The 25050-nt window shown below is 42.8% G+C and overlaps 1 protein-coding gene across 1 annotated transcript; it reads right to left on the bottom strand.

Annotated features, from left to right (window-relative positions):
* Positions 1-406: 406 nt before the first annotated feature.
* ZNF19 (zinc finger protein 19) lies at positions 407-11180 on the bottom strand. The gene is made up of 5 exons (XM_069456368.1): positions 11163-11180; positions 8930-8991; positions 5455-5581; positions 4882-4995; positions 407-1916 (listed from the first exon to the last, which is right to left on the bottom strand). Exons 2-5 carry the CDS (start codon positions 8960-8962, stop codon positions 811-813), a joined length of 1380 nt encoding a protein of 459 aa, XP_069312469.1. The 5' UTR covers positions 8963-8991; positions 11163-11180; the 3' UTR covers positions 407-810.
* Between the last annotated feature and the right edge of the window lie 13870 nt (positions 11181-25050).

Below are 25050 nucleotides of genomic sequence, written 5' to 3'. Positions count from 1 at the left end.
AGAAAATGAAAGCTTTAAGAGTGAAAGGTTTCAGTTTCATAGTTAAGACTTTTCTTGAGAATGGATTCACTGATGCAGACAGTTTTATAGTGACATCAAGATTTCTGTTATAGAGCTTAAGTTAGAATTCCTATTCACTGGTGGTGTTCTGATGTAGACTGCACTCTCCAGTGTTGCAATGTGTTTCCTAGTCTCATTACAATCACGGCGTCTGGGAGCTACCATGGCTATAGCTAAAGACTTTCCACATATTATACACACAAGACATTTCTCCACCATCAGGAATGTTATCCCTCAAGACTTTTCAAATAATTGTTACACCAATAATGCTCTGTATAAGTCAAAATGCTGTTCCAAGGGAAGAAAACCTAATTTAAACTTGCCTAAGCAAAAAACAAAACAAAAACGAAAGTGGAATTTATTGGCTACTGAAATCCAAAAACCCACATGTATTTCTAGCTTCAGACATGATTTAATGTAGCTGTTCAAACAATGTCTTCAACATTTGATTGCTCTTCAACTCTCAGGTATCTTTTGCTGTGCTGACTTTATTCTCAGCCTCTGTGAAAATCTAGGAGGTCTTCTCAGCTTTAAAACCAATGGAACAAAAAAGAAAAGGAGTATTTCTTCCTATTAGCTCTTGTTCTTGCCAAGTCCTGGGACTGTTACCAGACCACCTTAGGTCACCTACCGACATCTGAACCAGTAACTATGGCTTGAGGGAAGGATCTGAGGCTGAGCCTGGTCTGTGTCACACATTCTACTCCTGAGTGGAAGACAGAATCTAAAAAGAAACTGAGTGTACTATTATTACCAGTAAAAAGGAGTAAAAAATTCTGGAAGGCCAAAACGACCAATGTCTAGCATAGGCTTCTCTCCAGAATGGACATGCTCAAGATGACCTAGCTGGGAAGAAGTCCGAAAGGCTTTTGTGTACTTGCTACGCTCATAGGATTTCTCTCCAGTATGGATTTTTTGATGCTGAAGAAGATTTCTTTTGCTAGTGAAGACTTTTCCACACTCACCACATATATAGGAAGACTTTTGAATATGAATTCTTAGGTGTCTTTTTAATTGTTCTTGAGTTCTGAAGGCTTTTCCACAATCTACACAGTCAAATGGTTTCTCCTCGCTGTGAATCCTCTGGTGCCGAGTTAGTTTTGTATGAAAATTGAAGGCTTGTCCACATACTTTACAAGAATAAGGCTTTTCCCCTGTGTGAATACGCTGATGTTGGCTAAGATGGGAAGTCCTTCCGAAGCATTTGCCACACTCATTACACTCATAGGGTTTCTCTCCAGTGTGGATTTTCTGATGCCGAATTAGTGGTGAATTACCAACAAAAGCTTTTCCACACTCGTTACACTCATAAGGTTTCTCCCCAGTGTGGATTCTCTGATGTATGACAAACTCAGAACTACTGGTGAAACTGTTTCCACACTCGGCACAGTGATAGGGTCTGTCCCCGCTGTGGATTCTCTGATGCCTGATCAGATTTGCGTTGTCATTAAAGGCTCTCCCACACTCCTCACACTGATAGGGTTTCTCTCCAGTGTGGATCCTCTGGTGCCGAATTAATGAAGAATTGCCGTTAAAGGCTTTTCCACACTCATTACATTCAAAGGGTTTCTCCCCAGTATGGATTCTCTGGTGTCTAACATAGTAAGAAAAATAGCTGAAGCATTTTCCACATTCCTCACATCTGAAAGGTTTCCTTGCACAGTGGATTCTTGGAACCTTTCCTCGAATATTTTTCACTACGGGGATTTTTTGGTGCTTCTCCTCTTCGCATGTTTCTGGGAAGTCAGTTCTCTTAGGGACACTCTTCTTCAGCCCACATGACATCATCATATCATCTCTTTCTTCAGAAACTCCTTGTGTTGACACGGACTCACGGTCAATATTGGTCTCAGCACCTTACATAAGAAATAGAAAACACAAATGCCACAGGAGAATTATAGTAAAAACAACAGAACATCAAAAATTAGGTGGCTTTGAAAGACATGATTCCAATCTCCACATTAGTCTGCTGAGAAGATAAGGCTGCCAATATGAAAACGCCAAACATCACATAGGCAGAGCACAGCCAAGGCGGAACAGGCTATCAGTGTGCACAGCACATATCAGATTGCTTCCTAAGCTTTTCCACTCTAATATTAATCTGAATGCCTTCTGGTCATCCCTGGTATGATCTAGTATCTTTTGAACTTACAGGCCTACAAGACACCAAAGACAACACAGGCTTTAAGAAAAAGTAGTGACACTGGGGCTGGCAAGACTCAGAGGAAGGAAAACAAAGAGTCAGAAAGCAAAGGCAATGGATGAACTGTTGTTCTTTTTAAAAACTGATACCCTGCAGATGTCACAAAAGATTGAACACACTGAGCATTAAGGGCACTAGGTTGTGGCAAAACAGAGAGAAAGAAAGTCACAGCGGTGCTTAGAGGACATCACCACCAATATGCTACATGATTACCTAGTCCAGAGGTTCTTAACTGCAGTCCACAGATAGACTACAATTAAGGAGACAGGGAAATACCCTAAAACTGCTGGCAACTGCCACATCTTGGCATCAGACTCTCAAAGTCTGAACCTCAAACATGCAGAGAAACTAATGTCCTAGACTCCCTGCCTATTTGGAAAGGGAAGAACTTGTTTACTTAGACACACCAAGAGTACAGAGTATTCTTTCTTATATTAGCAGAAAGGAGTCAAGCAGCAGCCCATATAATGGATTTTGTGTTCCCAAAGATTGTATGACACTTGAACTAAGTTAAACACTTTATATAAAATCTATTTTATGTATAATGTTGGACTAACTTTGTTTTAACATTATTTGGATTACTGGGACTCATCTGCTGGTTAATGAAGTTCATCCTATGCATGTGAGTTAAACGAGCAAAGGCCCTCAGAAGGAGAGTGTTGGGAAAGGAGAGATCTGAGACTGAAGTAAAACACAGTAACCAACAGTCTGAAAAAGAATGATCACAGAATTGAGAACCTGGTGGCCTGTTCTCACATCCCTCCCTCTCTAGCTACTAGTTTATGCAAATATTATAAAATCAGGACCAAGTAACCCCAAAACTCTCTATTTTCCCTGCGGTCCCATACTCTGCCATTCATCTTGATCAGGATCCCTGCGGCAGATCGTCCAAGCAACCAACATTCCCTATACCCCAGCTGAGCCCCCACCTCCCTAGTTCTCTAGTCACTGTGACCTCCTTCCTGCTGAAAGAAACCAAGGCTGCCCAGGTGCAGGGCCCTGGACTTCTTTCTCTTCGATTTCCATACCCTCCCATCCCAAACTGCCCTCTCAAGTCTCACATTTTCTCAACACCTCCTCCCACATCCTCTGACATACCACCCTAGCAGCTGTACCTTCTCTTTCTTCATCTTCAAGCTCCTTTAGATCCTCAAATCCACTGGAGCTTAGTGATCACCCCATCATATCCAATTTTTTCTTAGTGTTTTTCAAACTGCCTAGCCATTAGTCATAAACTGATAAAGTGTGCCACTACTGTTGTAAAACAATTTTTGAAATGAAATACGCTAGCCTACATTAGAACAGAATATAATAGAAAATATCCACACACACTGCAAGAGTAAGGGTAAATTTTGGTTCTGGAGACCCTTTTCAAAGTACATATGACTGCACAGGGTTTTGCTGCAAAACAATGCCTACTCAGGGTCATAATGAAAAAATTGAAAAAAATTTGCTGCTGTGTCTACTATATTTTCTTTCATTCCTAAACTTATCAAAATAAGAGGCTAAAGGGCTGCTCCAACTTTGCCATCTTTCATTTACTTGCTCCCTGCAAACCACCTGCATGAAACTCCTGTCTCTGCCTTCGGTTTCACTGTTCACTCTCGGTGGCCCTCCTCTCTTCCCTTTCTCACTGAAATTAAATATCCCTTCATATTAAAGATTCAGGCCTCTTGTTTTTTTTTTAAATCTCTGGGGGTCATTTCAACCCAACTCTGGTAGAGTACCCTTTCAGACCCAACCTTTATCTTGGACTCTCCACCACCTTCTCAGTGGCCTGCTCCAGTCATCCACTCACTGCACACCCTGTGCTCATACGAATTATAAAAGCTCCAACCATGTCAAGACTTCCCAGTATTATCTGACTCAAATCACCTCTTTTATGGCCAATCTTGGTAAGATCTGGTCAATTTTACCTCCATACTTTCCTTCCCAGTCCCAATAGCACTCAAGACTTTTAGCTTTTTATATCTGTCTCCATAATTTGTATCTTCCAGAGCTTCTTACACAAAGCTTGGCACATGTTAAGTGCTCAAAAACTGTTCTTGAATAAATCTGTCCCATCCAAGGAAGGAGGACCACTGGGGTAGGCAATATTGAAACTCACAAAGGATGGATTCAAGATTGCAGATGAGATGTACATGCAGATGAGTGGTTACACGTTGATAAAAGATTGGTGGGAAAGTTTCATATTTTACATATTAGGAGAAATCATCTATTATATTTAAATCCTGCCCAGCATGACTCTTTTTAAAATACAATGCTCCAGGGCCGGGCATGGTGGCTCATGCCTGTAATCCAGCACTTCTGGATGCCAAAGTGAGAGAATCACTTGAGACCAGGAGTTCAAGACCAGCCTGGGCAACACAGTGAGACCCCCATCTCTACAAAATATTTAAAAATTAGCCAAGCGTGGTGGCACACACCTGTAGTCCTAGCTACTTGGGAAGCTGAGACAGGAGAATCAATACCCAGGAGTTCAAGGTTGCAGTAAGCTATGATTGTGCCACTATACTCCAGCCTGGGCAACAGGGCAACACTGTATCTCCGGAATAAAAAAAAAAAAAAATACAGTGCTCCATAAAACTCTACACTTGTTGGTTCTAAACCGGACTCACCTTTATAGATGTCCCTGGTCCTCTCTGTAAGGGGTTCATCCTGTGCCTCCAGGCCCCAAGGCAAATCCCCTCCCTCCAGAAGTGAGACCAGTGCAGGTTTGGGAACTCGGAATCCTAGAAAGGGTAAGAAAATGATAACCTCTCAGTCCTGTATCTGCTGTGTCAAAAGAAGGAAAACCCCAGGAGTCTCAGAAAGCATAAGACCCATAGAGGATGGCTCAGGACTGGAAAAGGCCAAAGAGATTTTTATCAATAGGAAACTGAGCATTTGTGACCTCTTTCTAAAAACCACTTAAGCGTAGATAAATTAGTGAGATTCTGCAAGGCATGTGCAAACACAGGGAAGGGCTCACACTCTTACCAGGGGACAGCAAGTCCCTTCACTGGGACCAAACTGACCCAAGACCTCTCCCTACCCTGCAATCTCTGAAGTTGGTCATTGGGCCTCAGCCTTCGAGCCACGCAGTGGAGGATATCAGAGACAACCCCGCCTTCTCCAACCGCACCCCCAGCCTATAAAAGCAAGGTAACAGGAAAGTACAGATCTGAGTCACAGAAAGAAAATGACCTTACCCACAATAGTCAAGTTCTCATAATTCTCCAGCATCACACTTCTGTACAGGGCCCTCTGGGTGGGAGAAAGGCCAGCCCATTCTGTCTGGGTGAAGTGCACAGCCACGTCCTCGAAGGTCACCACCTCCTAAAACAACAGGTTCCTGCTGCCCCAGAGCCAATCCTCTGGCTCCAGGCCAGAGTGTGGGGGAGAGGGGACAGTACTGAGGGCCCAAGGGAGGGTCCTGTGAGGGGTCAGTAATGAGAAAGGTGAAAGAACTGAATATTAGATCATTACATGACTACTACTACAACCAAAAGTCTGGAACTTCTCTACCAGAAGAGCTAACATTAGGACACAAAACTTACCATAAAACATGATTTAACATTTTTGAAAACCCCGGAAAAAAGTCTCCCATTAGTTAAACTACATACAGCAAAATTTCTTTGATTCTGCAAATACTTTTGTCTTTCATTGTTGCACCTAAAAGTGGACAATTAGCTTCAAGTGGCCTCTCAGGACCCACCTGCTCCCACTTTGCTGCTGTTTAAGTCCCAGACAATCCATCTGTCCCACAAGTGCTCAATCTGCCCCAAATGTCACTCCCACATAATAACTGATTCGTGGTTTGTCCTGATAACCTGTCTCATCCAACCCCATCCGATGCCTGAAAAAGGGGCTGTGCTGCCTGTGCTCAAGAACATCCAGCAGAGGCAACTCGGCCACCTGAGGCAGTCCATTCTGCTTCCTGATGGGTCTTCCTAGGAGAAAATGCTTCTGACATCATATTGTTGCCACTGAGTAGCTCTTGTAGGGGCTTATCTTTTTTTTGAAACAGAATCTTGCTCTGTTGCCAGGCTAAAGTGCAGTGGTGTCGCCATAGCTCACTGCAACCGCCAACTCCTGGGCTCGAACGATTCTCCTGCCTCAGCCTCACAAGTAGCTGGACTACAGGTGTGTACCACCACACCTGGCCTATTTTTCAATTTTTAGTAAAGGGGGGTGGGGTCTTGCTCTTGCACAGGCTGGTCTCGACCTCCTGACCTCAAGCAACCCTCCTGCTTTGGCCTCCCAGAGTGCTAGGACTACAGGTGTGAGCCAACGTGTTTTATACCTTCAAGACAATTGGTAACAGCTTCTGCCAATCAAGCCTCATGCTTTTTCAATAGCCACTCCTTCCCCTCCCTGATAGCCCCAACACTTCCTTCCCAGAAAGTTCTAGCATCTGGTTTAGAGTCTCTATTCACTCCTCAGACTTTCATATCAAACTTGGTTACCTGGCTGGGCGCGGTGGCTCACGCCTGTAATCCTAGCACTCTGGGAGGCCGAGGTGGGCGGATCGTTTGAGCTTAGGAGTTCGAGACCAGCCTGAGCAAGAGCGAGACCCCACCTCTACCAAAAATAGAAAGAAATTATATGGACAGCTAAAAATATATATAGAAAAAATTAGCCGGGCATGGTGGCGCAAGCCTGTAGTCCCAGCTACTCGGGAGGCTGAGACAGGAGGATCGCTTGAGCTCAGGAGTTTGAGGTTGCTGTGAGCTAGGCTGACGCCACGGCACTCACTCTAGCCTGGGCAACAGAGTGAGACTCTGTCTCAAAAAAAAAAAAAAAAAAACTTGGTTACCTGAAAGCCTCAGTGAATATCCTCCCACCTTCTGATGCCTCAATGATTCCACACATCTCCACTCGCCCCTCATCCCAGCACTGCCTCAGCCTCTGGATGACCCAACACCAAACTAATCTTCCCCCAAACTGGCTCCCTTTGTAATTCATATAAATTAATTGACACAGTGAGTGACAATTTCCCCCCCTTCTCAGTAATATCAATTTCAGCCCAGTCTCCAATGCCAGAAACTTGAGATTCATCTTAGACCATCTCACACCTGACACTGCTCATTGCTGATGAACAGTCATTTAATCAAGTCCTGCCAATTTTATCATCTAAATATTTCTGGAATCTGATTCTTCTTCACCAGTACAATCAGTACACTAGTTCAACAGCTGGGTACACTTAAAACAGCTCCAATTCCAGGCTTATCCCACACTGAATCCATCCTCTGCCCAGGTGACAACCTGATCTGGTCAACTCCTGAATGAATCACCACTAAAAGGAACAGTGGTTCTCAAAGTATGGTCCCTGACCACCACCAGTAACTGCTGCACTGCTAGGAACTTGTGAGAAAGGCAAATTCTCAGGACCCACCCTGAGAGCAATCTATGCTTTGATAAGCCCTCCAGGTGATTTTCATGCACACTAAAGGTCGAGAACCCTGGATTAGAAGATAAAATGCAAGCTCAGAAAACTGAGCTATATCAGGTGACACATACAAAGTGACGGTAGATGCATGACTATGCATAGAGAAACTATTAGTATCTGGGAAGCTCTGCAAGCAAAATCCCAGAGAAGGAATGACAAATCTTCAATGGGGGTAATATAAGATTGGACAAGTGGAAGAAATAACAGAGAAAAACAGCAAGATTTGGCTTGTCTGACAATGGTATCAAGGGAGAACGGAGTCAACAATTACTCAGCAATCTAGAAACTGAATGATCAGGACTGTGATATAGTGATGTCAGTGACTTGTAGAAAATCAGAAGACAGTCAGAGCCAAAAGGAAGATGACTTAGCAGTGAGATAGTCAGGTAGAGAAACTTGACAGGTGTTGAGAAATCTGGGATTGGGACTTGGGATATGGTTTGCGGATGCTAAGTTACTGGATGAGTAAGTCTCAGAAAGAAAGAAATGATAAAGCAACACCCAGCAACTCATCAGTCTTAAAAAGTGAAATATATTTAAGAAATAAATTTCCCTGTCCCCAAAATGCAAAGTACTTATGTTCACTTTACACGTGAAGCCAATTAAGATGCAAAGAGGTCAAGGTCACCATGCCACTGAGGTTTAATGGTATCCCTAACTTCAGGTGCCCTGGCTTAATGTAGGTTTTCCTATCGCAGCCAACTGCCTTGCACAGCCAGCAGTACGGACCTCAAGAAGAATACATGTTCCCTGATTCTGAAGCCCAAACTTCTTTCTTTTGGAGGACAAATGGCATAGGCCCCCTTTTTCTTGTCTGCTTCCTGTCATCCCTTTGCCACCACTTTCCAAGAACCTTGTGACCTTGTTGATCTCGATTACTCCCACCCTTAAGAGTTCCTACATCACCAGCCTGAGTCCCTCATCCTCACAAATCTCTCTGTGGCTAGGAGCTACTGAACCTGGGGACCTTCCAACCCACAGAGATCCTCAGCACACAGGAGGCTGTACTTCTGCTTCTAGGATACTCTCTCCTGCCTCCATCTTCACTGGCCCTGACGTCTGGCTGCTCAGCTCCTCACCATCAGCTCTTTCCCCAGCACCTGATCCTACTGGGGGGAGTCAATAGTGGTCTTCCTACTGCTTTGGTTCTAAGACCTGCCAGTGTCACCTCCGTCATCCCCCATTTTCTTCCAATCAGATCTCTGTAAGGCTGACCTGAGGGATCCACAGCTCACCTGGTGTCGGGCTTTCATGGGCATGGCTGCCATCACATGGGTTCCCTCTTAAGAGGCAGGAGCTGAAGAAAGGAAACAAAGAGAACCAAAGTGAGTCCCAACCAGTAAAAGGGTCTCCCTTAAACCAACAAACTCTCAAATAGTAGCAGCAGCAACCACTTGCTAAATGCCCACTGGGTAAGTGGTGTATAAATATTTGCTCTTTTAATCCACACCATACCATGAGGTTTGTAGTTCTGAGGAAACAGATTTTGAAAGGATAAGTAACTTGCCCTAGGTCACCAAAGCCTGTACTCATCAACATCAGGCAAAACAAAGAGTAAAACAAGCAAAAGACACCAAAAAACTTGCAGTAAAACCTAACAAGAGGAATCTCAGACCCTTATTTTTAAAAACAAAATTTTATTGAGAAACATAAAAGGTTAAAAATTAGAAAGTATCATGTTTTTGGATGAAAAATACACATTCTCTTATTCAGTTCTCACAATGATCTTCTGAACCTTTTCTTTTTCCCAAACGAGAGAACAAGGCAAAGAGATTAATTTTCTCTACCAAGATCACTCAGCTGATAAATGGATGAACTTGGATTCCACACCAGATGTGTCAGACTCCAAAGGCCTTGCTTATAATAACTACACTAAATTGCTTCCAGTTGTACCCAACAGGATTTATTTTAGAACTGGCAAAGTGATTTTAAGGTTGATATGGAAGAATAGATAAGAATATCCAAGGAAATTCAGAAAAAGAGTCTTAAGAGTTCCAATCAATGGTGTCCAGTCAAAAACAAACAAACAAAAACAAAGAATCTTAGAGTAAATCTTCCTTTACTTGGACCTGGGGGCAGGCATCTCTTTTGTTCATTGTCCCAATCTAGGACCCAGTGATAATCAGAAACAGATCAGCAAATGACCTGAAAGGCCACCTCAACATGCCAAAACATCTGGGTTATTACTTATCATCCCCTACAGACACTTTGTATTCTTGTTAAACAGTGATGTTCTACAAAAAGCCAGCAATCTTCCCTAAGAGACTCAATGCATGACTCAGTTTCCTGCAAGCCTCATCTTACGCCACCCTCCTCCTTTCTCATAGTTTAGCCACACTGGCTTTCTTTCAGTTTCCTCTACTATGTTAATTCAGGATCTCCATGCTTGCTGTTTCTTCTGTATGAACTACTCTTCTCCAACCTCAAAACCTTTGTAACTGATATTCTCTGTCTGTCATACTCTCCAGTAACCTGTCCACCCTTCACCTTCAGATCACGATCTGTCTCTACAAACCAGGTCAAGTTCCCATTAACACACTCCACTAGCACTTTATTCCTTTTCCTATATGCCACTTATCCCAGTTTGAGACTATACATTGATTTGTGCTTTCTCCATTCAACAGACATTTCTCACATACGTATTTCATGAAAAGCCATGTTTGAGACACAGGAGTGCGGTGGAGAGAGACAAAAAGGCATGATCCCTTCCCCCATGGAGCTTAGTCTAAATGAAAGACACACATTAATCAAAGATTCTCACAAATAACTTTAAGATCACAACTGTGATTAGTGCCAGGGGGGAAACTATCCTAAATGGGAAGGCTTAAGAATATAAATTAGATTAAAAAGGAAACCTTTATAAACATAACAGCATGTGCAAAAGTATGTTCTAGAAGGGAAGGATCAAGAAGGCTGTAGTAGCACAGCCAAGGGGGGTGTGCTGCAAGATGATGCTTTATAAGTCACAGAGTCAAAGCCACACCTTGCGCACGTCAAGGACTTAGTCTTCCACCTACAAGCAATAGGTCATGAAGATGTGAACCGAAATGATCAGATGTGACTAAAATGAGACTTTCCCATTAAGCTCAAAGCTGCCGGGGGCGGGGCCCGCGCCCGCTCATTCCCAGCAGCATCTCCGGAACTTAGAGCAGAAACTGGCGCTTGGCCGCTCAGGAACTAGTTGTTGGCCCGATGAGAAGGGCTTTCCGGCAGACTCGGGCACACAGGGCGTCTCGTTCCACCCAGCAGCCCACATTCTCAGCCTCCATTTTCCAAATCGTCCGGGGCGGAGGAGAACGAAGGCGCCCGAGGGGGAGCGGGACTGGCCCATAAACTGCTTCCGCTGCCCGGACCCGGAGGCGCCGCCTGCCTCGCTCCACCAGGGCCTCAGAGATGAAGCCGAAAGCCTTCTCTAGAGGACAAACGCCCGAGCCTAAGGACTCCCAGGAAACAAACCCCACCACTCACCTCAGGAAAAGCGAAAAGCGCGGCGTGACCGGAAGTGCGTCACTACATCGGCCTTGCGCCCCGCGCGTGCTTCCTCTCTAGGATGCCAGAGCGCTCCTCTCAGTGGTTCTCTGGCTTTGCTTGCCGAAGCATGGGTTTTTTTTTTTTTGTTTTTTTTTTTTTTTTGAGACAGAGTCTCACTTTGTTGCCCAGGCTAGAGTGAGTGCCGTGGCGTCAGCCTAGCTCACAGCAACCTCAAACTCCTGGGCTCAAGCGATCCTCCTGTCTCAGCCTCCCGAGTAGCTGGGACTACAGGCATGCGCCACTATGCCCGGCTAATTTTTCTATATATATATTTTTAGTTGTCCATATAATTTTTTTCTATTTTTAGTAGAGACGGGGTCTCGCTCTTGCTCAGGCTGGGGCATGGGTTTTTAAGCCGGGATTCTCAGAGACTCTAAACGGAAAATAAAGTATGTCATTCTTTTCGCTAATCTCTAATTGAAAGTCAGCATTTCCTTCAACTGAGTTTGCACAATTGCTGTACCTGTGACTTTGTCACCAGTAGAAATCATGTATTTTCATATCATATTACAGTTGATGCAGATCTCAAAATATGGCTGGTCTGATCACTAATTTGAAATTATCATAGTTGTTATTGAGCCCACCTTTAGATCTTGTCATTTCGTTTTATCACATTGGTAAGAATGCACTTCTATTTCTGTATCACAAATTCGTTTTTTAAAATTATTTAACTGTGTTTCAATTGGTTTTGAAGGGGTCCACAGTTGTCACCAGACTACCAAAGTGGTCTTTGGGCAAAAAACTTGCCCTCCTTAGAGGTAAAGATCCAGGCACAGTAAGAAAAGACCAGGACTGAAGAGGGATATATTAAGGAACTATTTAGGAAGTGAAAACAGTGGACGTTAAAAAAAATGAATATGAGGGAGCCCGAGCAATCTATGATAGCCATGAAGTTTGAATGACCTGATAAAGATGCTATTAGCTGAGATCAGGAATTCAGGAAGAGAAGCTTGTTTCAGGCAAGAAGGTTACAGAATTTGGTTTTAGAAATTCTGAATATACACACACACCCCTGCTTTATTAAAATTTAATTCACATATCATACAATTCATCCATTTAAAGTGTAAAGTTCAATAGGCTTTAGTATATTCACAGATTTGTGCAATCATCACACAATGAATTTTAGAACATTTTCATCATCCCCAAAAGATACCTCATAACCATCAGCAGTCACTCCTTATATTCCCTGTGGTAAGCAGAAAGGTGTTTCCCTTATAGATGTCTATGTACTGATTTCTGGAACATGAGAGTATGTTTGGTTACATGACAAAGAGAAATTGGGGTTTCAGATGGAATTACAGTTGCTAATCAGCTCACTTTAAGGAGAGTATCCTTGATTATCCAGGTGGGTCCAGTGTAGTCATTAGAGTTCTTAAAAGTGAAAGGGGGAAGGGGGAATTGAAAGAGATGGCAGCACAGGAAGGACACTGTCTTGGCCCAATGTTGCTGGCTTTGAAGATGGAGGAACAGGCCATGAACCAAGGAAAGTGGGTGGCCTCTAGAAGCTGGAAAAGGCAAGAAAATACATTCTCTCCTTAGCCCAGACCTTTAATTTAACCCAGTGAGATCCACTTTGGACTTCTGACCTCCAGAATTAAGAGATAATAAATTTGTGTTGTTTTAAGCCACTGTTTGTGGCAATGTGTTACAGTAGCAATAGAAAATTAATACACACACACACTCTCCCCCCAGACCTAGACAACTACTAATATAGTATACTTTCTTACTTTATGGATTTGTAATGTCGGTAGGAAATTATATAAAAATACCAGAGGTGAGAGCACACAGGAAAATTCAGTATTAATCTGAAACTTTGGTTTCAATTATATGTAGAAGTGTACATATTGGATTATGACAGAAAATGTATTACTTACTATAGGTTATAGTAAAAACAGTTTGCAAAACACTGCATTAAAGCTACTATTAACAGTCTTTCCTTTCACTCCTAAACCTCACCAAAGAAGGGTCTGCGCAGGCACATTGGCCCATGCCTGTAACATTAACACTTTGGGAAGTGAATGTGGGAGGATCGCTTGAGCCCAGGAGCTCGAGACCAGCCAGAGCAAGAGCAAGACCCTGTCTCTACAAAAAATAGAAAAATAAACCAGGGATGGCGGTGCACACCTGTAGTCCCAGCTACTTGGGAGGCTGAGGCAGGAGGATCACTTGAGCCCAGAAGTTTGAGGCTGCAGTGAGTTGTGATGACGCCACTGCACTCTAGCCTGGACAACAGAGTGAGATCCTGTCTCTAAAAACAAAACAAAACAAAAAGAAAGGACTCCAAGTGCTGCCTCAATATATGTTCACTCATCTAACCCCTCAGCTGCGTTATTTGCCACGGCACACCATCTTCCTTGAAAATCTTTCCGCACACAGCTCCATTTCACTCTCTAGTTATCACTATTTCCTCCTCCTCCCCCTCTCCTTAACCCTAAGTATTCCATAAGATTCTATTCCCCATCCTCTTCGCTTCTCTATTCAGGGGACATTTCAGCTACATAGAGTCTTTTATACAGAGCAGGGTTTCTCAACCTCAGCTCTAGGGACATTTGGGGCCAGATAATTCTTCACTGTGGGGAGATGTCCTGTGCACTGCAGGATGCTCAGCACCATCCCTGATAAAGTAGCATCCCCTTCCCCCATCTGGATAACCAAAAATATCTCCCTGGGGGCAGAACTGTTCTCGACTGAGAACCACTGACATAGAGGATGCCCAGGTATACAGGGTGACCACAGTCTGGAAACATAGGTAATATTTCTTAATAGATTGAAGATGTGTTTGACACCATTATGTATGTTTGCCTATGTATCCAGACTTTTTGACACCCTGTAAAATTCCAGACTTGAGGCACCCTAACATTACAGCAGTGTATTCTCAACAGCCTGCTATACCCAGGGAGTTCTGTGTCCCAAAAAAACCTCATCTTCACCATAAAAGCTGTTCTTAAATCATGACCTGCCTTTGTTATCAGACTCATTTACACTTTTACTGTTGAGCTTTGTCAAGGCCACACCACACTCCTCACAATCCTTTCCAGCTCTGTATTACCCAGTGCCCACCCTTGTGCAGACCTCCAGTTATTAACTGCAACATACACACAATGGGACAGGGTCTTATGCCTTCATGTTCTCCTCAGTCCAATCAAACCACACACCATGTAAACATCACAGGCCTGCACCATGATACAGTGGCAAGGTCACTGCTCCTGCTCCGTGCTGTGTGTCGTCTGCTCTCTCATTCATTTCCTGTTCCCACGCCATGAGTTCCCTAGGACAGAACGCTTCATGTCTGCCGTAGCTGTGTTCTAGATTTTCCACCTGCACTGACAATTCTTATGCATGCTTGGCTAGGTAAGGGTGCTAAAGAGCATGCTCTGTAGTAGAGCAGGGCTGTCCTAAAGAAATACAATGTGACCCTTAAATGCTATGGCATTTTAAGTTTTCTAGTAGCTACATTAAAAAAAATTAAAATGGTGACATTAATGTTAATATATTTTACTTAACCCAATATATCCAAAATAGTATAATTTACCATTTCAACAGGTAATCCATATAAAAATTATTGAGATAATTAATGAGATCATTTATATTTTTGTACTAAGTCTTCAAAAGCCGGCGTGCATTTTATACTTACTACACATCTCAATTTGAGCCAGCCTCACTTCTAGTACTGAACAGTTTAACGGGCACACATAGCTGGTGGCTACTCTATTAACAGCAGAGAAGTAGAGAAAATCAAGTCCTGCTTAGGCTTTCAGTCCTAAGACTTATGCTTTTGAACACTTACTAGGAAAGACAGGAGAAGGAATGCTTGCAGTGGGTCCCAGAAACATCCATTTTTTAATAGGTCCCTGTGATTCCCGTACACATTAAACCATAATGCTTTTCATAATGATATACGTGATACATATAATAGATGTGTAGTAGTTTCTCATTGTGGCTTTAAATCGCATTCCCCTGATGGCTAATGAAGTCGAACATCTTTTCATGTGCTTATTTGCCATCTGGTGGAAAGAAGTTGAATCAGTGAGGAGTGGACCACAATTCAGAGACCAAGAGTAAGGCGTCCAGGAAACAACCGGGACCACGTGGAGCCTGTGGTGTTTGCAATTTTATCATAAATTCTTCTTTCCTGACACATCAACTGCTCCCAGGCAGAGGTGACCCATTTCGGGCTCCACCCAATGGTAGAATTATCAGGTGTGATGTTCCTGATGAAAGAGAAAAGTGTGCAAAGGAACGAGGACGTCTTTCGGGGATGGACGATGCGATACACTAAGATGAGGACAAGCTGCACCTTAGAAAGGAAAACCAGCCACGCGCCTGATGGACTTTCCACCTTCCTTTGAAGAAGGCCGTTGTCTCTCTGGGCAGCAGTTTTCTATAAAATGAACCAGTGAGATAAAATACCATTCAAGACATCTTTAATCCCCTCTACTGTAACTTCAAGGGTTTGCCACTACTCCTGGAATCTAAATCAACATTCAAGGCCTTTCAGAATTTTGCCCTTGCTCCCCTCTAAATGATTGCTTTCATAAGCAATGTTCTCAAACCATGGATGTACTGTGTATTCATTAGCTACATCTTTCCCAAACGCTTCGTTGATATTTTGAGCTTTGTGCACTGTACTAATTCCATGATGGAACTCATATTTGAAAATCACATGAATTTTTGACTTATCCATGGTTTCACAAAAATTGCTCTATAAAAAAATTCAAAAGATAATCACAAGCCAAACTGTGCATTTGAAAGAATGAGGATGTACCTTCACAATAAAAATAAAACAAGTTTCAGAGTGAAATGTCAGAGATATTAACTGTCAAACTCAGTACTTAAGGAAATCAGACATAGTTAATAACCTAAATACTTGGTTTCTCCATGTACTTAGTAGGGTTGAATGACAATTTTAGAGAAAGAACTCCTTGGATGACTACTTGTAATATCATCTTCCTGCAAACCATTGAAGCATCCTTGTAATAAATTCTGACCATGGGTTGGTTTTAAATATGGAGGAGAAACAATTTAACAAGCTTTCTTATTTTTCAAGGAAAATGATACAATGACCATCAAGAACATCATCATGAGATCATCATCTGCCTGCTCATTTCTGCAGGCTAAACACCAAATAGGAGGAAGAGCCTTTGTTCTATTCACTTGCAGAGATTCCATTACATACCGTTCCCCTCCAAATTTCAGACCAAAGTGCCACCTTGGTTTTTAGTTCTTTGTTTTGAGCTTCAAATACATTAGCATTTTCTTTTAGAATTTCAAGTTTTTTATCTTGTTCTTTTACATTTCTTTTTCATCCTCCCATCTTGTGCAGATTTGGATGCTGGAAATAAACCACAAACTGCAAGAGAGATTGGCTCCTTGAAGATACTAGCAGTACCTGTGGAGTGAGCATGTGTGGAATCCGATTTGGGTTCCAGTGGCTTGTTTTCTAAAGACACTGTTTCTAGCACTGTTCTCTTCCCCCTTCTCATTCAGCACAAAGCTTTCCAATTCCATTGACTGATTGTGTCTTTGTTCAAGCTTTTCACCAACTTGATTGATTTTTTCAACATATCATTTCAATCTGTTTTCCCCCAAGCCTGTTGCCTTGGAGTAGTTAATTAACTGTCCTCCTGCTTTTTCTGATTTTACTTGCTTGTCTTTGATGGTGTTCTGAGCTACTTTTCTCTTGAGACTGTTCATTCCTGAGGTCTTTCCCTTTCATTTTCTTCACAAGCAGATCCAAAGTTTGCATCTAGTTTGGGTTTTGCAATGTTATGTCCTAATTCATCTTAAACATTTGATTTTGTGTCTTTTCTAATGTATCTTGAATCTTTTTTACATATTTGGTTTCTTTAATAACGTAAGCTGATATGGTCTCATACTAGGCAAAATTATCTTATTTGTTGGGAAAAATTATATGATCCCTATTAGTGCTGTCATTGTTGAATCAGACCATATTCTGACATCAAGAGGGGGAAAATTAACAGTTTTCAACCACTTGAAGAACTGACCCGGTCCTGAATATTAAACAGCATTCCTGAGCGACAACTACATTTACATAGCACAATGATGACATCTAGTGTCAGATGAATAAATTTCAGATAGCTCTGCAATTTACCTGAAATTTAAGGGTAGGATCTTAGTGCCTCAGGATCCTCACCTCAATTTCCTGCAGGGCCAAGATTTTTTTCTTCCAATTTGTAATTTGCCTTTTAATTTCCTTAAAAACTGCTCTTTAATTATTTACATTATTGAGATAAAACTAATGTACAATAGACTGGACTTTTTTAGAGCATACAATTTGATGAGTTTTGACCAGCAGAGAACTAAATAGACAAAACCTTATCCTCATAGAGCTTACATTCTTTATGGCCAAAGTTGTGTCACATGGCTACTGCTAACAGCAGAGGAATCTGGAAGGCAAGTTTTTCACTTTCTTGCTTCTATAGCAGGAACAAGATGGGAAGGGTGTTGGGTGAGTCAACCTACAGTTCCTGCCACAGTGAGACAGAGAGGCACGTACTCAAAATGTGTGAATCCTTATATATAACAGTTAGGTTTAAAATATGTTTCAGAAGTTTGGCGTGCTTGTTCTTTAAGACAGCCCTGTTTTTTATTATTATATTATTAACTTACATATCTTCTTGATGACATATAAATAGATCTTCTAGCACAGGACCTTAGTCCACACGCAACTTCCAGCCAATGGTAGATATTACCTTGCCACCAATAATGTAACCCTGTGGTCTTCTAGTGGTGTTTAGATCTTTCATTAGTTCAGGTCCCTTGTTTGCCTTAAAGGCTCTCTATAAACTACAAGCTCAGCTGGCTTTGCTAGGGTCTCAAGTTGTTCACAGGCTTTGCTTTCCAAACTGTCCTGATGGAAAGCAACAGATGCAAACTAGATAGGATGAGTGAATCTGCTCATCTGGCTCAGAATATATCCATTCTTTTTTTTTATTTCAGCATATTATGGGGGTACAAAAGTTTACATTATGTATATTGCCCTTGTCCCCCTCCCCCCAAATCAGAGCTTCAATGTCCATCCCCTAGACGGTGCGCATCGCACTCATTATGTATGTATACAACCATCCCCTCCCCCCTACATCTGCCCGACACCCGATTAATGTTATTCCTGAATGTGCTCTTAGGTGATGATCAGTGAAACCAATTTGATGGTGAGTACATGTGGTGCTTATTTTTCCATTCTTGGGATACTTCACTTAGTAAAATGGGTTCCAGCTCTATCCAGGAAAATACAAGAGGTGCTATATCACCATTGTTTCTTATAGCTGAGTGGTACTCCATGGTATACATATACCACATTTTATTAATCCACTCATGTACTGATGGGCACCTGGGTTGTTTCCACATCTTTGCAATTGTGAATTGTGCTGCTATAAACATTCGAGTGTAGATGTCTTTATTATAGAATGTCTTTTGTTCTTTTGGGTAGATGCCCAATAAATGGGCTTGCTGGATCAAATGGTAGGTCTACTGGTATCTGTTTAAGGTATCTCCATTTTTCTTCCAAGTCCTGGATTATTTTGTGATTTCTTTGTGTTGGTTATCCGTTTTTTTCTTTCATATTGTTGAGTTTTGTTACGATCCATGTTTGAAATTCTTCTGTCATTTTAGTGTTCTGAATTTGGTTAATGTCCATTGCTAGAGAGCTGGTGTTCCCCTTTGGGGGTGTGCTTTCCATTTGATTCTTCATACTTCCAGAGTTCTTTTGCTGATTCCTTCCCATCTGGATCAGCTGTTGCTTCTTACCTTTAGACTTTCGTTTGGATGATGACACACCCTGTTTAGTCTCTGAGCCAGTAGGTGGTGTTTGTGGGTGAGATTCGACCAACACCCTATATGATGAGTCAGTAGATGCAGTAAAAGGGTGTGCAGAATGACCTCCCTCTCAGAAGGTGGCGCTTTCTGGGAGGAGCAGGCTGCAGTGTTGTTTTTGGGTCCTGTAACCAGCTCTTGTTCCTCTGGAGAGACACTCTAGTGCCTCACGTGGTGGGTGGGGCCCTGGGACTTCCAGATGTGTCCTTATTCTGCACCTCAGTGGGGGCAGATCGGGGAGTGAGTCTGGGCAGAGCTGGGTTGGGTGAGCCTGCCCTCAAGCTCCGCAAATGCTATTAGCAGGAGTCAAAGTTCTGTTCTTTGCCTATAGGCAAAGCTGCCAAGGAGGGGCTAGAATGGCAGCGCTCAGCAGAAAAGTCTGAGTGTGGGGGTGGGGCTGTCTGAGATCTACAGTCTAGAGCAGGCCTTGCTCCTTTCCACCCTTCCCTATTCCACAGTTTCTCCCGGGCCTCGGCCAGCAGGCAGGACCTCAAGCCAGTGGATCTACCCTGGCTGTCATGCAGGCCAGGAGGTTCCCTGCCCAGGATCGCAGCCTGGGCTGGGCGCACAGCCTCCCCGTGAGAGAAGGGTTGCCCCTCAAGCATGCTGATCTGCCCCTGAGGGCACACACACTCAGTAGGGTTGTTCACAAATATCCCTTCTGTGCCCCAGGGCAATGCAATCAAGACCTGAGTGTATGGGATCTGGTCTGCAGGCCTGTCCCCTGGGCCCTGGAGATCAGTCCCTGACCCTTCCAGGGAGAGGAGTGCTGGTCTCAAGTCACCCACAGGGTGCCCAAGCTGGATCGATGTCTCTGCGGCTCGGGATTTGCCCCGCTCTCCTGGAGTCACCAGGCAAGCAGCACCTGGGAGGGCTGGTGGGTAGGGAGCTCACAATCTGAGTACCCCTCAGTCTGCTGTAGGTTCTCAAAAGGAGAGGTCCCATTCCCTGCAGATGCCTCCGGGTGGTGGCTAAATTGTCTCTCTCGGCAGCCGCTGTTAGGGAGAGAAGGGAGAATGAAGCAATATGGCGTCTGCCGATGGGCTCAGGTCTGCGGACCGGGAGGTGCCCCGAGGGAGCTGGGAGCCTGGTGCCCTGTCTGCAAGAGGCACACGGCTGACTGGCAGCAGGCGTCTCTGGGATGGAGTGGGCAGGTCTATTCGCTCAGCAGCCCACCTGCAGTCCAAAACCCAAGGGCGGGGAAATGGAGCTGCTCCACCTACCCTTGTTGCTGGTCTCCGAGCCTCTCGGGGGCCTTTCTCCTTCCAGTTCTCCTCCGCAACGTCTTCCTGTGGAGTCTCCTGTAGTTTCAGGCACCTTTCCTTCCGACCCTCGTCTGATCTATGTTTGTCTGCCTGTTTATTTTTTTTTCACTTTCTTCTAAAATCTGTCTTTCTTGCGGAGACACTCTGGCTGGCGGTTTTTCTCGTCCACCATCTTCTTGAAGGATTTTTAAGTGCTATTCATCCATTGCTACTGCTGGGCTCCTCGAATATATCCATTCTTACTCAACCAATATTAAATCACACTTTATGAAAACCCATTCCAAAATTCCAGGGACTTTCCACCTGGGTACACATCCCAAGGGAAACTCCATCAGAGCACTGGTTCTCAAACTTCACTTCACATTGGGATTGCCTGGGAAGTTTTTTTTTTTTGTTTGTTTGTTTTAATATAATGCCTAGGTCCCACCCCCAAGAATAGTGATTCTTAACTGGGTGATTTGCCCCATCCCCCAGGTAACACTTGCATATGCCTTTTAGTTGGTACAACTGGGAAGGGTAGAGCCCAGAGATGCTGTTAAACAACCCACAATGCACAGGACAGCCTCCCATACCAAAAAATTATCTGGTCCCAATGTCTACATTGCCAAGGTTGAGAAAACCTGTCCAAAGTTTCAACTCTCAGCATGGGTTGAGCCTGGGCATGGGATTTTTAAAAGCTTCCCAGGTGATCCTACTATGCAGCAAACTTTGAGAATCACTGCTAGAGACCTGTTGCTAGAGGATATTCAAATATGTGACTAAATTCCTTTTAACCCTGTGCCATTGGGCTTGAACTTAAAATTTTCCATATCTTCTCGTTTTTGCTTTGTAGTTAGTTTGGGAGTTGGGGATGGCTGGAAGGAGGAAGAGTTAGTTGCTTTTGTGAGAAAGCCTAGGTTTCCCACAATGTGCCAGAATGGACAACTCCACAAATATAAGTTTTGCTGCTTATTATTCACCTTAGGAATTGGACTCCCTGGTACAGTTCAGGAGGATCATTAATCACAGTCAAACAAACACATCCTGTGGGACAGGTCACTTGGAGTTACATATGGGAGAAGCTCCTCCTTTGCAAGTAAACACTCCCTGATGTGTGGGAAGGTGACAGTCTCTCCCTTCACGGGACCCCCAGGAAGGGTCACTGCAGTTGCAAAACTCCAGGGGGTACCATTCACAAAGAACGCAATGTGAACGATGTTCTCTGGCTCTGTGGCCCCAAAAGTAAATTTTGAACTCACCAGAATAACTAGACTTTTAAATCAGTCCCTTTTAAATATTTTTGCCACATGAAAATATCCAACTAGCTCTACATATTTACTCTGACATTTATATTCTCTCAGATAATGTAAAGGAAAATATATTTACATCCATATAATATATGTATAAATATGTGTATTTATATACACTATTTAAAAATTTTAATGTAAATGGTCTCATATACACCAACTTACAACTTGCTTTTTTCATTTAACCTCCTATGTTACCCACTTTACATGTTTAGATATATATTAATAGATATGCTATTCACTTAACAGCTTAAGAATATTACATTTCATGGAATTTGATTATCTTAAAGATCAGTTGCTTATTAAATATGAGTGGATTGAACACAGGCATTTCCTGACCCCTTAACATGACATTAAAAGTACAAAAAGGATGCAAATCCACAAGGACAAGAGAAGGAGAAAGGAGATGAAAACAGATGAGAGATGTCAACACAGTTTGTGAAGATGGAAAGGGATGGAGAATCGCTAACCAGAGAAAGCCTTGCAGGAGAGTGGGCTGGGGAGGAGGGTGGCTGGGACGGTGGTATTATCATACCAGGAATCAAGATGATTCACCCAGTGGAAAGGCTCATGAATTGGGTAGACAGATGTATAAGGAACAATTGGACTCACAGATCCCATTCCCACATGCAAAGCCTAGAGATCTCTTTTCCCAAACTCTGCAACACAGGAGGTTTATTTTCTGGGGGGGAGGAAATAGCAGAGGGACAGAATGAGACAGTGGATTTAAAACAAAGAGACAAAAGTCTGTATAATGAACAGAGATACATCAAAAATCCTCACCACTCCAGCCCCATTCTCCCACCTGGCTCTCAAAACACTATCAAGCAGACTTATACCTTCCACACAGGAGCCTTTAGAGGCAGTGAGTAACCCCAGATAAACCTAGAAGACATCTCAGGTAAGAGTTCATCAGCAAAATATTGGATAGTCCCATGAATTCTTGTTTACTACAGAGGATTGGATGTGATTCTAAGGTCCCAAACATAGCCATGCCTACAGGTAGTGCAAATGTAGTAGAAATAACAAGGGGATAGAGGGAAATTTCTTGAAATAATGATCAAGAATATAGGAGACACTTAATGTTAAAACCGGAGATCCAAGGTGCACAGTGATAGGAGGTAATGGGGAACTGCTGGAGAATGTTGGACTGAGATGGACAGGCATGAGCGAGGAGCAGGAGCAGCACTGGGACATGTACTTCTCAATGCCCACCAGGGAGGCAGAGTCCTCATGGGACAGAGCATCAACAGTGAGCAACCCCAGTTAGCAAACATCACGTGTGTACCTGCCTTGTGCCAGATTCTGTGTTAGGGAACATGTAAGGATATAGGACTAAGATACTGATCAATGACCTAGCAGTATATCTGAGGAGACTGCCCAGCACAGTACTCCCTGTTCTCCTAGAGTCCCAAGACTCTCCTCTTGTCACTTTCACAGCTCCCTGCCAGCCACAACTTCATTTGCCCAGAGGCTTCCTCATTCCCTCCCTTTCCTCCAGCCAGACGCTGAAGCACCTTTCCCAGAGCACTCCCACCAAAGAATATCAGTGAGAACTGCAGCTGAAGAGCCCTTCTGGTTGTCATGTCAAACCAATGAATCATTATGGAACGTGCTTACTATGTGCAAGGGGCTCAGTTTGGCATTCAAATTTCATCATAGGGGCTTGAAATCTTGGCATTTATAATAATGTCAAAACAAAAGAGGGCTAATTTACCAGGTAGGAGAAAAATGGGATGATTTTGCTCTTTAAGTTGTAATATCAGTCTCTCATGACACCCCACCAAGAGGGAAAGAAAGGGTTTGTTTTGTTTTGTTTTAATTTTTAGTTCTGCACTTCTAGAAAGGGAAAGTGTTCCTCAGACAAACTCTCCTGAAGCCTTGGGGTCACAGCATGATGCTGCTGGAGAACAGTGGGGTAGTTTGGGCAAGATCTTCCCAGTGGCTTTGACTCAGAGCCATGGTCTGCAAACATTTTTGCTTTCATACCTCCTAAAATATTAATAGTTTTGTAAAAACTAGGTAGTCATGGCTATCAAGCACATGAAAAGATGCTCAATATCATTAGTCATTAGGGAAATGCAAATCAAAACCACAATGAGATACCACTTCATACCCACTAGGTTAGCCATAATTTAACCAAAAAAGGAAGATAACAAGAGTTGTGGAGGATGTAGAGAAGTTAGAGCCCTTGTACATTACTGGTGGAAATGTAAAACCATGCAGTTACTGTGGGAAAGTTTGGCAGTTCCTCCAAAAGTTAAACATAGAATTATCAGCAATTCCACTATTAGATATACAGTAGTCCTCCCTTATCCTCAGGGAATACATTCCAAGACCCACAGTGGATGCCTAAAACAGCACATAGTACAAAACAGTATATATACTATGTTTTTTCCTATACATACATACCTATGATAAAGTTTAATTTATAAATTAGACACAGTAAGAGATTAACGATAACTAATAATAAAATAGAACAATTATAATAATATGCCAGCATCACTACTCTTGTTCTTTCAGGCCATTATTAAGTCAAATAAGGGTTACTTGAACACAAGCTCTGTGATACTCCAACAGCCGATCTGATAACCAAGAAGGCTGCTAAATGGCTAACAGGCAGGTAGCATCTACAGTGTGGATAGGGACAAAGGGTGAGTCACATCCTGGGCAGGACAGGGTGGGATGGTGAGAGATTTCATCACGCTACACAGAATGACATACAATTGAAAACCTATTAATTATTTACTTCTGGAATTTTCATTTAATATTTTAGGGCCACAGTTGACAGAAGATAACTGAAATCACAGAAAGGGGGTCTACTGTATGCCCAAAAGAACTGAAAACAGGTATTCAAACAAATAATTCATACACAAATGTCTGCAGAAGCACTCATCACCATAGCCAACAGATAGAAACAACCCAAATGTCCATCAGCTGATGAATGAATACACACAATGTGGTATATTCATACAATTGAATATTATTCAGCCATTAAAAGGAATGAAGTACTGATACATGCTATATCATGCATGAGCCTTGAAAACATTATGCCAAGTGAGAGATGCCAGGCACCTGATTCCGTTTCTATGAAACACCCAGAATAAGTAAATCCACAGAAACAGAAAACAGACAAGTGGTTGCTAGGGTCTGAGGTGAGGGGAGGATGCAGAGTGACCATTTAATGGGTACAGAACTTCCTTCTGAGGTGATAAAAATGTCTTGGCAACAGATAGATGTGATGGTTACACAACATTGTGAATGAATGAACTAAATGTCACTGAATTGAATACATCGAAATGGTTAATGGTTAATTTTACGTTATGTGAATTTTACTCAATAAAAACTCCAATAAAGAAAAAAAAAGTAGATCTCCTACAGGTTTTTAGCTAATATTTGACATTGTTAACATAAGTGTAAATAGTTGCAAAGGATGTAGTT

Source organism: Eulemur rufifrons, chromosome 23 (assembly GCF_041146395.1).
Source record: "Eulemur rufifrons isolate Redbay chromosome 23, OSU_ERuf_1, whole genome shotgun sequence".
NCBI classification, from domain to species: domain Eukaryota; kingdom Metazoa; phylum Chordata; class Mammalia; order Primates; family Lemuridae; genus Eulemur; species Eulemur rufifrons.
The sequence above is the reverse complement of the archived record's forward strand: the minus strand, read 5'-3'. Positions and strand labels throughout refer to the sequence as shown.